Source organism: Oryctolagus cuniculus, chromosome 3 (assembly GCF_964237555.1).
Source record: "Oryctolagus cuniculus chromosome 3, mOryCun1.1, whole genome shotgun sequence".
Taxonomy (NCBI): domain Eukaryota; kingdom Metazoa; phylum Chordata; class Mammalia; order Lagomorpha; family Leporidae; genus Oryctolagus; species Oryctolagus cuniculus.
This window is the reverse complement of record NC_091434.1, coordinates 82,688,324-82,706,387: the sequence shown is the minus strand read 5'-3', so window position 1 is coordinate 82,706,387 and position 18,064 is coordinate 82,688,324. Positions and strand designations below refer to the sequence as shown.

At 36.8% G+C, this 18,064-nt stretch overlaps 1 protein-coding gene across 50 annotated transcripts in view; it reads right to left on the bottom strand.

The window, feature by feature from the left end:
* Window positions 1–18,064, bottom strand: part of BAZ2B (bromodomain adjacent to zinc finger domain 2B) — a 456,715-nt gene that overhangs the window by 10,632 nt on the left and 428,019 nt on the right. For 45 of the 50 annotated variants that reach the window (XM_070070785.1, XM_070070790.1, XM_070070796.1 and 42 more), the window contains 5 exons: window positions 17,805–17,960; window positions 17,275–17,435; window positions 6,303–6,613; window positions 5,782–5,917; window positions 1,941–2,087 (listed from right to left, as the gene is read on the bottom strand). In XM_070070785.1, coding sequence (XP_069926886.1) covers window positions 1,941–2,087; window positions 5,782–5,917; window positions 6,303–6,613; window positions 17,275–17,435; window positions 17,805–17,960 — 911 coding nt within the window. The remainder of the gene's footprint in view (window positions 1–1,940; window positions 2,088–5,781; window positions 5,918–6,302; window positions 6,614–17,274; window positions 17,436–17,804; window positions 17,961–18,064) is intronic. The other 5 variants (XM_070070783.1, XM_017342871.2, XM_051849479.1 and 2 more) reach the window with 1 other exon arrangement.

Below are 18,064 nucleotides of genomic sequence, written 5' to 3'. Positions count from 1 at the left end.
TGCTAGCAATATTATTAAAAAATGCTCCAAGTCAAGCAGTTTAATTATTTGGTTCTCTTAACTGTTAAAAGTACAGTTGAGCAGATAGTTTAATTGGCTATAATAAGAATAGCCATTAATTCAACACCTGACTCATTTCATATCAAAAAATTTTACCATGTCACTAAAGCAAAATAATTGAAATGTTTTACTAAGTCTTTTCTTCATTTACTTTAATTTTTATTCACTAAAATCTGGTTATTTTGGGTTTTCATATTACACTGACCTTTTAGCATTGTAAAATCATTAGAAAAGCGAAAACTTAATATAATAAAGACAAAGTTCTTTTAATGACTATAAAATCAGATTATTAGTTATGTTATTTGAAACGAACAACATTTCAACAACAGGCTCAAAGTTCTGTTCCTATTTGAAATAGAAATATTATTTGGGATTTTTTGAATGAATTTAACATTCACAGTAAGAAAATATACAACTGAAATCACAGAATCAAGACTTCTGTGATGTTTCAAAGCAAGATAATGAAGTTTCTGTTTCTTTAATAAATGATCTCCTTAGCTCACCTTAGTAGATGCTACTCATAAGCATATTGAAGGAACAATCTTTTACACCTGTATCATTTCCTTTTTGCTACAGTCCCAAATCAAAGAGGACTGTCAGTGGGTCTTAACCAGAACTTACCAGATTTATTTATAATAATTTACAGATTAGAAGCTGTGAATTGGTGCCTCACAGGCTGTAAACAGCCCTCGGAATGTGCTATTTGGCCCACGCAATGCTTATAAATATTCTGAATTTGTTTCCAACATTTACTATTTGGGAGAACAGATATAAAAATCTAGAATTCTAACTTTTCTTTTTTCTTAACTTTTACTTAGTAAATATAAATTTCCAAAGTACAGTTTATGGCTTACAATGGCATTTCCCCCCCATAACTTCCCTCCCACCTGCAACCCTCCCATCTACCGCTCCCTCTCCCATTCCATTCACATCAAGATTCATTTTCAATTATCTTTATATACAGAAGATCAATTTAGTATATAGTAGGTAAAGATTTCAAAAGTTTGCACCCACACAGAACATAAAGTATAAAATACTGTTTCAGTACTAGTTATAGCATTAATTAAAAAATTAAAAAATAAAACATCCTAGAACACTGGGTCCATATTCCTTCGTGACAACAAATGGCTGGAGTTGAGTGAGGACTACCACATCCAAATGGGGTATGCCTCTCCTGTTTGTGACATTGTCCACGAGGGTTCCAATGAGCTATAGCAAAGGGTCTGGCCTGCAATACATGTTGATCCTCTTACACTTCTTACTCCTTGTATTTTTAACTCCCCAAACCATTTCTACTTTACCCATTACTTCTCTCAATTGGTATGAAGAGTTCAGTTTTCTCTTTGAAATATGACCAGAAAATGGCTTAAATATAGATGCTTAATACAATACGACCTAGGAATTACACTGCTAGGTATAGACTCAGGAGAACTGAAAACATACATTCAAATAAAAACTTGGGCATGAACCCTCTCAGCAGCATTATTCATGGCAGCCAGAAGTTAGGGACAAGTCAGACAAACGTCTAGTGAACTGATGAAGGGATAAACAAAATGTGGCAAGTCCATACAAAAGAATATAAAATGGAACAGATACCTCCATACAATGGAATATACAAGACTAGCCCACAGAGTAGAAAGCAGGTTAATGGTTGCCAAAGGCTGGGGAGAGAAGGCTTATGGGGGGTAACTGCTAATGTAAGGGGTTTTTTAGGGAATCAGGAAGTTGTACAACTTCGTGAGTACATAAAAAGACCCACTTAATTGTTTAAAAGGTGAATTTTATAGTACACTAATTATATCTGAAAAAACTAATTATATCTGAAAAAATTCTACATTTTGAGCTCCTAATTAAAAAGTCCAATTTTAGAGGCATCTTACCTTAGCAATGCAAGCAGGACAGAACCAGTCTCCATCTGGTATGGTTGTAATCTTGGGTCTGTGGCAGTAGGTATGACAGCCTTTGTCACAGCCGTCACAAAGGAGAAGTAGTTCTTCATTATCTCCCTTCCGACAGATTTGGCAGTACTATAATACATAAAAGATCATTTAAGATTATCCTTCTGCTATGAATAATAGTTACTGGGATGTTAAACATACCACAATTCCTAAATTATATTAGTAATGAACATTCCGCTTGCTAACAAATACACAGTAGCCATACACATCTATGTATCTCTCATTACACAGATACGGACCACATGACGGGGTGAGCAGTTCTATTGGGGTAAATGCACATTTCAGGTACACTGCAAAGAACAAAGCTGGAGGTCGAATGCCTGCACACACCTCAGAAGCATGTACACATTAACATATGAAATCATTAACATGACATTAGAGCACATACAGCAATGAAGAGCTTTAATACATGGTGATTTTTAAAAATGCATTTCATCTTTAGCTTATCTTAGTATCCTCATGATATCCTGAGAAAGAAATAAGAGTCAGAGTAACCTTTAAGATCAAAATTAGGAAACTTGTGTTAGTGTCATAATTACATGTAATACAAAGATATCCCTGGATTTTGATTTAATTTTCCACCTATGTTTCATGATTGAAAAATGTGTCCAAACCAGGAAGCTTTGAAAATCAAACATGTCTGATAAGTGTAGATAACAGATACTACAAAGTTATTTCTAAGGGAAAAAGCCAGATTTAATAAATTAAAGAATATTAAGAGGTTATGATAAAGAGATTATGATTTATTATCTAAAGTGAACAATAATTTTGCCTCTATTGAAAAATTTCCAATACCATTGCAAACTTTAAATCTGCAAAGAGAATATATCTTTCCATGCACACATATTCTTATTCTATATAGCAAGTTTCAAAAAATGAAAGAAATGTTAGGTAAGTAAAAACTTTCAAGATAGCCTTTAAAAATGGTAAACACTAACATTATTTTTTGACAGTTCATATTCCATTCACAGTATAAAATGTAAATGGCAATCAATATTTTACAAAAATCAAAACATTTAAGCTGAAAATAACTCACAGGAATTTAAAATTAAGTATTTATGTACTCTTAAAAACAATATAGGCTCAAATGTTCAAACTTTAAGTTTTTAAAACAACATCGTATCAGTCTGGAAAAGTATAAAATAGTCATAACTCAATATGGCTACACCAACGACAGTTTAAGAATTTTATCAAAATGACAGGCAAACTATTCAAGTTAATTAATATTTATCAAATATATCCATAATACCAAAATTGTCATGAATATTAAGAGCAAAAGCAGATTATAACATTCCAACAATAAATATCTACTTTATGACCTGTGCTAATAGCACATCCTGAAATCCTTTAAAACAGTATAAAGTTGTTTCTCCAAATGTGAGTTACATCTATAGAACTTCTAGTGTAAAGATATTCATTGAGAGATAACATTTTGAAGGTTATATTTAAATCTTTGCAACAATAAAACTTAAAAATCAGATTCATGAACGTAAGTAAATTCTTGTTTTCTTCAAAAGATCACTAAAAATACAGCAAAAACTGTCTTACATCTGACATTTACAACTTAAAAATAAAAATATTTTCTGGTACTTTTAAAGAGAGGGTGACAGATATCAAACTCATAACACTTCTGAAAAATATTACAAAGTAGCTCACAATATGTTACAGCAAGTGTATTAATAGTTTGTTTTAATCCCTTTGCTACTATAAAAATAGTGGATGTTGTCTATTGTTTAACATTTACAACAATATAAAGCATACTGTGGGCAGAGAATTATGCAGAGGCAACTATGACAGCCCCTTCTTTTCTGGTTAACTTGGTGTCTGGCCAATAGGCTACTTCTCAAGGCACTGAACACTTTCATATTTTGTTTGGACTAATTACACAGATCATTATAGGCACTGTTTGATCACTAACTGAAGGTTAAAAATAGTCATTAATCTTGTATATGAAACTCTGCCTTCTTTTCAAGGCAGTTTCATAGCAAATTATGTATTATTAGTTTTTAAAATGAAGATTGTGAGTTAAATGATGACAAATGTATATTAGGAAAGGTTAAAGAATTTGCAAAAATGAAATACAACTTTAGTAAGTATAATAACATAAAAGAAAGTTTTGTACAATTTTTGGATTTCTTGGTTACTGTAGGTTTATAACAAAACTGATCAGATCATGGAGTAGATAAGAAAAAATGTGCACAGTTATTTTTTAATAGGAACTTAATTTTTTTACTGTTATAACTTTAATTTCACCTAATATATCTGTCCAAGGTGACTTAAAACTGGTTTTAGTAATTTTTAGAAAAAAAAACCCCTATTTTTACCAGGTAAAAATGCTACTGGATGAACTGAACAATACCTTGAACTTACAGTAAATTCTAATTTGATTTGAGAGAGTGAGCTAAATTCAAGCATACTGTAAAAATTTCAGATTCATTATTTCATAGACATTTTGGGAAGAAGAGAAAAACAACAGAAGAAATCAAATTTAGTGAGTAATGAGAATGAGTAAGGCCTTCAGTAGTATAAGCATGGAAGTAAAAATGATGAAAATAATGCTGAATTGTTTCAGGGTCACTCACTTCTTTTCTTAAGGGAATGAGTATTTTAAGTAAAGGAATTTAACCCTTAGCCACTTATGAAAACAAACCTCAAATAGGTGAATTTTACATTTAGTTTGTAATTCAAAAGTAAATGTTCAAGTGATTCATAAAAGTCTGCATCTAAAACTGAACTGGGTGCTTAGCCTAGCAGTGAAGATGCGGGCATCACACACTGGTATACTTCAGTTCCCAGTTCCGGCTCCTGCCTGCAGTTTCCTGCAATGCAGACTCTAGGAGGTAGCAGTGGTGACCCAAGTAACCAAGTTTCTGCCACCCACGTGGGAGGCCTACATTGAGCTTCCAGCTCCTAGCCCTAGTCCTGACCCAGCCCTGGCTATTGCAGGCATCTGAGGAGTGAACCAGCAGATGGGAGCATTCTCTTTCTCTCTTCAAAATTTTTATAAGATTATATACGTTTAAAAGATGCTCCTATATGTGACACATACAAGAAGCAAGAAAGACTCTTGCATATGATTTAAAATAAATATCTCTGTGGAAAGATATGCACTGTAGGTCTTATTTTGAACATATAGGATTTTGGCACCTGGTGAAAGTAGAGGGTTCACTACATGATAATAACTAATTGGGACTGGACAAGGATGGCAAAAAAGTTAATTATTACAGGAAGACTAAAAGATCTGTTCTTCATGTCAACCACATCTCATATCACACACATTATAAACCGCACACAAATTCTCTTCTTATTTTGTACTTATCTAAGTGTCTCTCAGTAGTAAAAAAAAAAAAAAAAATGAAACCTGATAGAAAAATACAGACATTTTAGGAATGCAGTAACAAATAAGATAATGTTAGCAATGTTGCAATGTTTACAAGAAGAAAAAGGCTTTCAAAATATTTAATTAATAACTATTATACTGACAAAAATAAAGGAGACAATTTCAATTAAAGATACAAACAATATTCAAAGGAGTCAGAAATGAGATTTAAAAACAAATAAAAGATGACACATTTGGTAGTTTCCTTCAAAAAGCTCAAATAAGGAAGAAGTATCATACTATACAGCATTTAAGAAGTAAAATATCTCAAGTGAGGCATATACAATTGTAACAATAAATAATGTGTAATTACAAGATCTGAGGTTTGGAAAAAAGCAAGACAAAGGAAATTAGTTATAGTATTTCTTAAATAAAAACACTTACAACTTTCATAATTGATTTTTCCCATGCTATTGATTTCTGTAACTGCTGAATGCACAGAGCTACCTGTGCAGCACTGCGAGCTTCTGACAATGCCCTTCTCCATACCCTGAGCCCTGGAGCAATATCCTCTTCAATTCTGCATTGAAATATAGAAAAATTATGTAGGTCATGTCCACGTTTACGGTTACTGAATGTGAAACAATCATCACACTGAAAGCCAAGCAATGACAAAAACATGTAACAGCCAATAAGTATAAGGTTTAAGCAACTAAATCTGATGTAGTGCACAGACTGTGGCTACGTGCCTCAGAGCTTAGTCACAACCAGGTAAATGTAAGAGCATTTTGCAGGATTATCAATGCACATAACAAAAAAAAATGTTTTTACAAAGCATCATGCAAATAGCATGATCCATATGGATCACAGACATACAAGAAGATACATAGATAACAGGCAATAGAAAATAGGCTCCAATTAGCAAAGAAGCACAATAATTTTTCAAGTTAATCTCAATAACCTACCCGTCACCATCACCACTAATGGATGGTGCAGGAGCAGGGACAGTAACTGTGCCCACATTATCCAGTTTGATCTGAATGGTGGTACTTAAGGGGCTCTTCAGATACCTTCTTTCAATGTTCCGCTCCAAATCAGCCAGTCTGGTTACAGCTATATCTAGGGGGTTGTCACTCTTCCGGTCTAGTGCATGTGCACTGCTTTCTTCTTCGTCAGTAAATTCTCCATCATGTTCCTTGCACAATTTAGTAAATGACTTATGTTCAAAATATACCAAGTCCTCCCTTTCTGATGCAGGCTCTGGACACATCCAACCCTATATATTAAGAGAATAGCATTATTATGGTTTCTTCTTAGAATGCCAGATGGGTGCATTTACCTTTACTTAAATACACCAGCAGGTACCGGGAAATCTCAAGGATCTTTACTAAAAGTTTTTACCGTGTGTTTTCCTAAGGCTTGGTAGAAACAAGAACAAAAAGTTACAAGAAACAGTTGTAGGAAGTTTGAAAAAACAAAATTTATCAACTTTTGATATTAAAAAAGGTTTAATAAAACTCAGCAAAGTATTCTGAAGGATTTTAGACCAAAATGCTTATTAATTTCATGGAGTGACTTAAAAGGAAATGTCTCAGTAGCCTATGAACTTTGGTCTTTCTGGTTTTGTTCCTTTAAGCACTCTTCTGCAAACATCCTTGTACTCACCATTGTCTCTCGAGCTGCAGGAGCTCTATGTAAGCTCTTACATCTGCACAGTCTTTCTCTGCTCTTCACCTAGGTACTCCATTCATCCTGCACATCCACATTCACTTTAACATGGAAGGATTCCCCCAGGAGAATCCTTCTTTGACTTCTTTCAGGAGGTAAATCCCCCTATTACAGACTCTCACAGCACCAGAGAGTGCTTCATAGCTTTGTCACGGTCACAATTTTATACTAAGTGGGATCATTACTTCCAAAAGAGCAGGGGCAATGTCTGCTTTTACTCACTTATCTCTAGCACAATGAAAGCAAATAATGGACACTCAATACATATATTGTTGAAAGAGTAATGAATGTTGAAAGAGTAAATGAATGATCTTATAACTCAGCTTGTTTATAATGCTCTTTTAACTCAAAAGCCTTCAAAGATCCTCCACTGGTTAACAAAGTGCCAGATATCTATCATGGCCTAACTACCTCGATCTATCTCTCTTTTCATGTTCCTGCGCATGCACCTATGCTGCAGTCTGTTCCATAACTTGGTACTCCACAAACTTGTCAAACACTTCCTAATCCTGGTGCTCCGCTCATGCTGTTCCCATTTCCTACTAAGGCATTCTCTGGTCTCTGACTGTTAAATGAAGTAATAATTGAAAATTTCCCATGAAAGAGACATGGATGTCCAGATACAAGAAGCTCAAAGAATCTCAAGCAGACACAACTGAAAAAGATCTTCTCCAAGGGATATTGTAGTTAAATTGTCAAAAGTTAAAGATAAGGAGAAAATCCTAAAGACAGCAATAGAAAAGTGTCAAGTTACATACAAAGGAAAATCAATCAGATTAATATCAGACTTCTTTGTGGAAGAAAGTTGGATGAAATAACCCAAGGTCTTAAAAAAAAACTTCCTACCAATAATATTATGCCAAGTGAAGCTATCCTTAAAAAGTGAGGAAGAAATAAAGTATTTTTTACTTTTTAAAGATTTATTTTATTTATTTGAGAAGCAGAGTTACAGATGGAGAGAAAGGAGAAAGAGAGAGAGGTCTTCCATCCACTGGTTTACTTCCCAAATGGCCACAATGGCTGAGCTGGGACGATCTGAAGCCAGGAGCCAGAAGCTTCTTCTGGGCCTCCCTGGTGGGTGCAGGGGCCCAAGAACTTGGGCCATCTTCCACTGCTTTCCCAGGCCATTAACAGGGAGCTGGATTGGAAGTGAAGCAGCTGAGACTTGAACTGGCACCCATATGGGATGCTGGTGCCACAGGTGGAAGCTTAACCTATCACCACCACTACTACTACTACTACTATTTTATAGATAAGCAAACACTGAGAGAATTCACCACACCAGACCAGTTTTACAAGAAATTCCAAAGGGAGTCCAGCATTAGAAATAAACATCATGAAAACATTTGACACCACCAAATTCACTAACAGAGCAGGTAGAATCATTATCCAATCAGCAAAATGACAGGACTTAGCGCTTATCTATCAATACTAACCTTGATTGTAAATGATTTAAATTCTCCAAGCAAAAGACATAGGTTGGGTGAATGGATAAAAGACCACTATATGCTGCCTACAAGAAACTCATTTCACAAAGATATACACAGACTGAAACTGAAGGGCTGGAAAAAGATATCAGGCAAATGGAAACCAAAAATGAACAGCAGTAGCTGTCCTAATATCAGATAAAACAGATTTTAAATAAAAAAACTGTAAAAAGAGAAAAAGAAGGACATTATATTTTGATAAGAGGTCCAATTCAGCAAAAAGACCTAACAATCATAAATATATATGCACCAACACAAGACTACCCAGATATATACAGCAAATACTATTAGACCTAAAGGGAGTGATAGACTCAAATACAATAACAGTGAGTGACTTCAACACCCCACTCTCATCAATGGACAGATCATTCAGACAGAAAATCAATAAATAAACACTGAGGCTGAAACATACTATTGAGCAAATAGATCTAACAGACATTTATAGGACATTTCACCCAATAGCTAAGAATATACATTCTTCTCCTCAACACATAAACATTTTCTAGGATAGACCACATATTAGTCCACAAATCAAGTCTCAGCAAATTTAAAAAGACTGAAATCATACCATGTATCTTCTCATATCATAAAGGAACCAAATTAGAAATCAACAACAAGAACAATAAAATACTCATGAAACCTTGGAAATTAAACAACATGCTACTGAATGATCTTTGGTCCTGAAGAAATTAAAAAAAGAAACCAAAAACTTTCTTGAAGCAAATGGAAATGAAAACACAATGTATCAAAATCTGTGAGATATAGCAAAAGCAGTATGAAAAGGGAAGTCTGTAGGACTGAGTGCTTACATTAAAAGAAAGATAAATATCTGAAATTAAATATCTAATAATGTATCTCAAAGATTCAGAAAAACAAGAACAAACCAAACACCAGATCAACAGAAGGAGAGTAACAATAAGGATTAGAACAGAAATAAATGAAATTAAAACTAAAAAAAAATCAACAGAACAAAAGTTGTTTTTTTTGAGAAGATAAACAAAATATATAAACTTCTAGCCAGACTAACAAAGAAAAAGAGAAAAAACTCAAATAAATAAATTTAGAGATGAAAAAGGAGACATTATAATTGACATCACTGAAATACAAAGGATCATAAGAAAGTACTGTGAAGAACTGTATGTTAGGGCCAGTGCTGTGGTGTAGCAGGTGAGGCCACTGCCTGCAGTGCCGGCATCCCATATGGGCGCCAGTCAGGATCCGGCCGCTTCACTTCTGATCCAGCTCTCTGCTATGGCCTGGGAGGCCAGTGGAGGATGGTCCAGGTCGTTGGGCCCCTGCGCAGTGGCTTTTCTGCTGAATTCTACAAAAATTCAAAGAGGAAGTAACTCTGATTCTCTTCAAACTATTCTAAAATATTGAACAGGATGGAACTCCTCCAAACTCTTTTTATGAGGTCAGCATCACAAAACCAAAGACATGACATGAAAACTAGAGACCTTTATCCTTAGTGAACACATATGCAAAAATTCTCAACAAAATATTGTATCCAAAACTATATAAAAAAGATCATGCATCACAATCAAGTGGGATTTATCCCACAAATGCAAGGGTGGTTCAACCTTCACAAATCAATAAATGTCATAAACCACATCAAAGGACAGAGAACAAAAACCATATAGCCAACTCAATAAATGCTGAGAAAGCATTTCGTAAGATTCAAGACCCTTTCATGATAAAAACTCACCATTAGGTATAGAATGAACATTCTATTAGGTATAAAATGAACATTCCACAAAATTATAAAGGCCATGTTCAACAAACCAACAGCCAGTATCATACTGAATGGGGAAAGGCTGAAAGAATTTTCCCTCAGATCTGGAATAGGACTAGAATGTCCACTTTCACCTCTCTTATTAAATATAGAACTGGAAGTTTTAGCAAGAGCAATAGGATGTGAAATAAATAAAGGACATCAAAACTGGAAAAAAGTAAGTCAAATTACCCCTGTTTCCATATGACATGATGTTTGCACATGCTGTTAGAACTGATAAGCCAATTCAGTAAAGTTGTGGGTTACAAAATAAACACACACAAAAAAACACCTTTTTTATATGCTAAGGATAAACTCATTGAGAGAGAAATAAAGAATGGAATTCCATACACAGTAGTCACACCAAAAAAAAATCAAATATTTAGGAATAAATTTAGCCAAATAAGTGAAAGATGTTTACAATGAAAAATACCAAACATTGATGAAATAAATCAAGGACACAAAAAATGTAGATATCCCCTTCTCATGGATTGGAAGAATCAATATCATTAAAATGTCTATACCACTTAAGCAATCTACAGATTTAATAACGTAATCCCTATCAAAATACCAATGGCATTCTTGACAGAAATAGAAAAAAAAATCCCAAAACTGACATGGAATCACAAAAGATCCAGAATAGCCAAAGTGATCTTGGTCAAGAAAAATCAAGGTAGAGGCATTACAATAGCTGACTTCAAAGCATTACAAAGCTATAGTAATCAAAACAGCTTGGTACTGGCAAAAATCTGACACTTAGATCAATGGAACAGAACAAAGATTTCAGAAATTAATCCACGAACATACAGCAAAATGATTTTTAAAATCATTTTGGGGGCTGGCATTGTAGCGCAGTGGGTTAAAGCCCTGGCCTAAAGCATTGGCATCCCATATGGGCACCGTTTCTAGTCCCGGCTGCTCCTCTTCCAATCCAGCTCTCTGCTGTGGCCTGGGAAAGCAGTAGATGGCCCAAGTTGGAGACCCTGAAGAAGCTCCTGGTTCCTGGCTTAGGATTGGCTCAGCTCCAGCTGTTGCGGCCATCTGGGGAGTGAACTAGCGGATGGAAGACCTCTCTCTCTGTCTCTATCTCTCTCTGTTAACTCTTTCAAATAAATAATATAAATATTAAAAAAAAGAATTGTGCTTTCTAAAAAAAAAAAACTTATTTATTTATTTGAAAGGCAGAGTTACAGAGGGAGAGGCAAAGAGAGAGAGAGAGATTGAGATTCCATCCATTGGTTCACTTCCCAAATGGCTGCAATGGCCATGCTGGGCCAGGTCGAAGTCAGGAGCCGGGAGCTTCATTCAGGTCTCCCACATGTGTGCAGGGGTCTTTCACTACTTTCCCAGGCACATGGGATGCAGCGCTACAGGCAGCAGCTTTACCCGCTATGCCACAGTGTTAGTCTCAGAGCCAACTGATTTTTGCGAAAGTGCTCAGACCATACAGTGGAGCTTTAAAGATAATCTCTTGAACAAACGGTGCTGGCAGAACTGGATATATACATATATATGTATATGAATATATGAATAAATGAATGAAATTATCAGACACATACCTCTAACCATATACAAAAATCACGTCAAGATGGATCAAAGACCTAAATTTAAGACCTGAGACTATACAGTTGCTGGAAGAAAACGTAGGGGAAATACTCTGAGACATTAGCATAAGGGATGAATTCTTGGACAATAACCCCAAAGCACAGGCAACGAAAGCAAAACTAAACAAATGGGAATGTATCACACTCAGAAACTTTAGCATAGCAAAAGAAATGATTGATAGAGTGAAGAGACATTCAACAGAATGGGAAAAAATATTTGCAAGCTACCTATCCAACAAAGGGAATAATATTGCAAATATTATCAGCAACTATTGGGTATATATCCAAAAGACTTGAACACAGTGTATCCAAGATATACCTGCAGCACATGTTTATAGTAGCACTGTTCACAACAGCCAAAATGTAGAACCACAAAGGTGTCAATCATCAGATGAATGGATAAAGAAAATGGAATATTATTTAGCTATAAAAAGTAATGAAATTCTACCACCTGCAGCAAAATGGATGCAACTGGAGGACATCATGTTGAGTGAAATAAGCTGGAACCAGAAAGACAAATATCACATGTTCTCCCTTAAATGTGGGAGCTAAAATTAAAAAAAAGGAAAGAAATGCCTGTTTGTATCCGTATTGCTGCAAATATAGCTTGTGAAACTATTTCAAACCTTTGTCAAACCAATGGTTAAGAATGTTATGCTATTATAGTTTTAATGGTCTGTGATTACTTTAACATTTATTGTATATGGGTGAAATGGTCATTTTTTCTGTTCAAATACTGTCTATAGCATATTCCCACTAAACTAGGGTCTTTTTGCTTTTTACTTGTTAGACTTTCCCCGACCCAGAAACCTTATATTTAAGGTATACAAACTTCATGCTTTTCATAAATACAACTTCAGGAACATTTTGGTGAAGTATTAAGCCTTTTCATTGTAATGTAAAGTTAAAACACGTTATCTCAAAAATGAAAAAAAGACAGAAAAAGAGAACAAAGGAGGGTGAGAGTGAGAAAGGGGGAGGGAGGAAGGGAATACCATTTTATTCTTAGATTTGTATCTATAAACCATACTGAGTCTGTTCAAAACTGATTAAAAATTTTAAAAATTACAAATGTAATAGAATAAAAGTAAAATACAATTTCTGATAAAATTTTGTAAAAATGGCAATTAATAGAGCTTATCACTGTGAAAGGGTTGAAAGGGTCCTCAGTGCCAGTGTCCAAAGTCTCTATGTGTTGGGTGTGTCCCATTGATATATTTATGGATAATTTTGGTAACTGCTAAATATTTATAGGTAACTTAAAACTAAGAAGTAAAATTCATCTTCTGGATGACAAGACTAAGATAAAAATATATCCATATGCTGAAAATAATATTGAAATGAAATTAATAAAAACACAATGATGAATGCAAATTTCAGTTTTGAAGTTTAACCTACTAAACACAGAAATACCAAAAGTGACAGAATTCACTTAAAAGTACTTTGAAATAGGCCTAGAGATTTTTGTGAGTGCATTTTCAGTACAGCAATAGGATGATGCAGAGGCTAAAAAGCTGGTACAAATTCAAGTAGTGTTAATGGGAGTACACTGTCAGACCAAAAGTACCAGATTAGGGGACGGCGCTGTGGTGTAGCAGGTAAAGGCACTGCCTGCAGTGCTGGCATCCCATATGGGCGCCGGTTCAATCCCGGCTGCTCCACTTCCGATCCAGCTCTTTGCTATGGCCTGGGAAAGCAGTGGAAGATGGCCCAAATGCTTGGGCCCCTGCACCCACATGGGAGACCCAGAAGAAGTTCCTGGCTCCTGGCTTCAGATGGGCTCAGCTCCGGCTGTTGCGGCCAATTGGGGAGTGAACCAGCAGATGGAAGACACTTCTCTCTCTCTGCCTTTCCTTCTCTTTCTGTGTAACTCTAACTTTCAAGTAAATAGATAAATCTTTTTTTTTAAAAAAAAGTGCCAGATTAAAACAAGCAAAAAGTCCTGTGCATACATTCAGACAACTCTACGTACAGCAATGAGCACAGCATTAAGAAGGACATTTGACACCAGTACTTATCCAGAAAACAATCATGGGCTTGGGAACCACTCACAGGACTAATGGCTGAAGGAATTAATTAGATTGTAAAAGAGAATACTTCAGGCCTGCTCCGCGGCTCACTAGGCTAATCCTCTGCCTTGCGGCGCCGGCACACCGGGTTCTAGTCCTGGTCGGGGCACCAGATTCTGTCCTGGTTGCCCCTCTTCCAGGCCAGCTCTCTGCTGTGGCCAGGGAGTGCAGTGGAGGATGGCCCAAGTGCTTGGGCCCTGCACCCCATGGGAGACCAGGAAAAGCACCTGGCTCCTGGCTCCTGCCATCGGATCAGCGCGGTACGCCGGCCGCGGCGGCCATTGGAGGGTGAACCAATGGCAAAGGAAGACCTTTCTCTCTGTCTCTCTCTCTTACTGTCCACTCTGCCTGTCAAAAAAAAAAAAAAAAAAAAAAAAAAAGAAAAAGAGAATACTTCAGACAAGACATGGATGGAGGCCGGCGCCACGGCTCACTAGGCTAATCCTCTGCCTTGCGGCGCCGGCACACCGGGTTCTAGTCCCGGTCGGGGCGCCGGATTCTGTCCCGGTTGCCCCTCTTCCAGGCCAGCTCTCTGCTGTGGCCAGGGAGTGCAGCGGAGGATGGCCCAGGTGCTTGGGCCCTGCACCCCATGGGAGACCAGGAAAAGCACCTGGCTCCTGGCTCCTGCCATCGGATCAGCGCGGTGCGCCGGCCGCAGCGCGCCGGCCGTGGCGGCCATTGGAGGGTGAACCAACGGCAAAAGGAAGACCTTTCTCTCTGTCTCTCTCTCTCACTGTCCACTCTGCCTGTCAAAAAAAAAAAAAAAAAAAAAAAAAAAAGACATGGATGGAGCTGTCTCTAGAGCAGCTGGAAGAGTAATCAGGCTAGGACACATCAGCTTCCTATGATTAAAAAAAAAGAAGCAGAACTTCTAGCTTTTTAATATTAAAAATGGAAGTGAAGGCATCCATGTAGACATGTGCCACCTGTTTAATGCACCTTCACAATGGCCAGGTCTTGAAGCTAGGAAACACAATCAACCCTCTCTAAGTGTTAAAATGCTCTTGTGTGGTCATTTTCATCACCTTTTCATCACTTGTGCTCTCAGATGCTTCAAGACTAATATAATTACACCTGATTTTTTTAGAACAGCACTTATACTGTCAATAATACTTTATTGACAGGATATGAAAACATCTCACTTAAAAAGCAAATTCCACTCAGCTACTAAGAACACAGCCAAGACCATGTAAAGCAGCTAGCAATATGATAAGGTCAACGTGCCAAAATCAGAGTTACTGGGAAATGTTACTGGGAAAATGTTCCTGGACCACACTGTAACTTGAGACGTAATTTTAAATAGCTTGGTGATGTGCTTTCCCATATCAGTCAGTTAGAATTGGCAAATTAGGTGGGAAAAAGTTGGAGGAGAACAGAACCAGTCATATTTAGCTTAGCAAGTAGTCACAACTGATCATGTGAGAGGACAGATGATAGAAAGCAAACGTAATAGTTTAAATAGCAAAGCACACTAAAATCATTCACATATGGGGGAAAATAAACCTCTTTGTGTTTCCCAAGGGAATCACTGTCTAATAATTGGTCTTCATCCTGATTATCCTGTGTCACCAAGATAATTTAAATTATACCCATTACTCTCAGTTTAAGAAAGCAGTGAAATGTGTAACATAAGAGATTCAAAATACATGTTAAAAATTATGGCACTAAATGGAATAATTTTCATTTCTTCAGAAAATTAACTTTGTGGAAGAGTTCATTTGTTGAAGATGCCAGGGAAATGAGGCATTTTTATATTGTATTACAGTACCAGGAGGAGGAGGCATATAGTTTGTTAGCACAATAGTTTCAGCAAATGAAACATTTTTGCTTCCCAACATTAGTGTCGCTCCCCCTCTTCGTGGAGGAACGACACAGGACCCTGCGCTGCTCTTTCTGTCTGCTCAGCCCTCCCCGGGTTTGCTGCTGGTTCTTCCCGGGTTGGCTACTATCCCTTCCACCTCCGTGGAAGGGAAGTTCCCCCTGGCCGCATTCCCCACTTCCGCAGGGGAGCGGCACACCGCCGGCCGGTTCTCTCGGGGGCTGCACGGGTTCCCTTAGATGTTCCCCATAGATGTTCCCGGTGCATGCCGTCTCTCTCCTCCTTTATAGTCCTCCTCCGCCAATCCTAACTCGGCTGCCCACACGCCGAGTACGCTGCTCTCCTCCAATCAGGAGCAAGTCCTACAGTTTATCAGTTGAACTGGAGGCAGCTGTGCGGAAGCTGTTTACTTCTCTCCCAGCGCCATATTGTGGGAGAGCAGATGCATAGAATAAGTCCTAATTCGAGTAACTTAGTCTAGTCCGGATTGCTCCCCACAATTAGTAACTGTGTTTGGGGTATGAGAGGAATATCTTATTAGCTCTATAAAACAGCATTTTTGGAGATCTTTAAAAGTGTCCAAGTGATTATGCTAAACTAATTAGGAAGTAAAAGTTTAATTCTTGGCTAGGAGAGTACTCTGCCATACATTTTTCATTCTAAATAAATCACGAAACATCAAACCAAATGACACAGAGAATAAATTTTCTCCACCTTTGGATGCACCTGTTTATTATGTGCTTACTTATTAACTATCTGCTTGTTCTCCGAGCTATCACCTTACTGTCAACTGAGAAGACTTCTACACACTTCTTAACAAAACCAAAAATTCTGACACAGAGGTAAAGCTGTCTTTTTGTTTGTTCATTGAGAGCCAGTTCTGACTACTTCCTGTGACATGGCAATGCCTAGTAAACTTATAAATAAAGACTACATACATGGACTCATATATATAGGGTGTGTGCACATGTGTCTGTGTACCTAGTAAGTCATGTATTTGGATACATCCCTTTTGTGCTCCCAATTTAAACCACACGGGATAACAGTCTAGCATATAACATGGCTGTGTACAAGGTAGCTCCTGGTCCTCTATGGAACACTAAAGTAGGAGTGTTCTAACTAACATATTTATCACACAGAAAACTATGACATTCTGTTTGTGGTAGAGAACTGCATAGCAGAAAGAATTTCTGAATGCCATTAAGGAGGCAGTAGGATTTGGTAAAAAGAACAATGGCTCTGGAGTCTGACAGACTTGGTTGGAATCCACCTTCAGCCACTTACTATATGACCATTGGTAGGTTACTTACTGTAAGCCTGTTTCCTTACCTGTAAGATGAGAAATTAATTCAGGATCATTTTGAGAATTACTGGAGATAAACTGAAAACATTTAGATGTAATAAATATTAGTTACCTTCCATTATCCTAAAAACAGGTTTTATTCAAAGTCAGTTTTACCTTTACTTGCAAACTTGCTGATGCAACTCTCCTTTCTAGATCTTCTACCTGTTGAAGGATACTCAGATCCATTTCCATTGCTTGTTCTTCTACCGACCAGTTCTCCACAATATCCCGAGTTACCTGGTTTTCTTCATTTTCATTTAATTCAATAATAGCAACTATATTTGAAAAGAAATTAATTTTAAAATCCACTTTCATTAAGTTTTTCACCTCAGTGATTTCTTCCATCAAGTGAATGAATTCCAGGGGAATCCTGTACATCTGACTTCCCATACACAGGTGCATGTGCACATGCTGGCAGCTTATTCTTAAGAACAGAAACGCTCTTTCTAAGAAACTATATATCTGGTAGGCACAAAAATTATAAGAAAATAATATCAATTTAAGAAACATAAATAGTCATTGTTTGCTGAACAAAGTAGAAGACACTAGTAATAAGAATAAGACATGCTAAAATATGTTTAGGGAGAAAAGAATTGATTCTCATTAACTAGGCAAGAGAGCAGAAATCTCTTCTAGGTACGTACCATCCTTATTTTTGATGCAGGCTTGAGTAATATAATCCAAGTGCTTCTGAATTTGTTTCTGTAATGCCTTTTCTCTTATTCCTCTGAGATGCAGCACTTTGAGCAAAGTTTTTAGGTCCTCTGGGTCAATAATTCTCCACCAACCAAACTGCATCTCTAAGTCAACATAAATATGTAGATCTTTTAAATTCTTTAACAATTCTTTATTAATTTGAGAGGGGGAGGGACAGAAGAGACAGGAAGGGAGAAAGGCAGGGAAG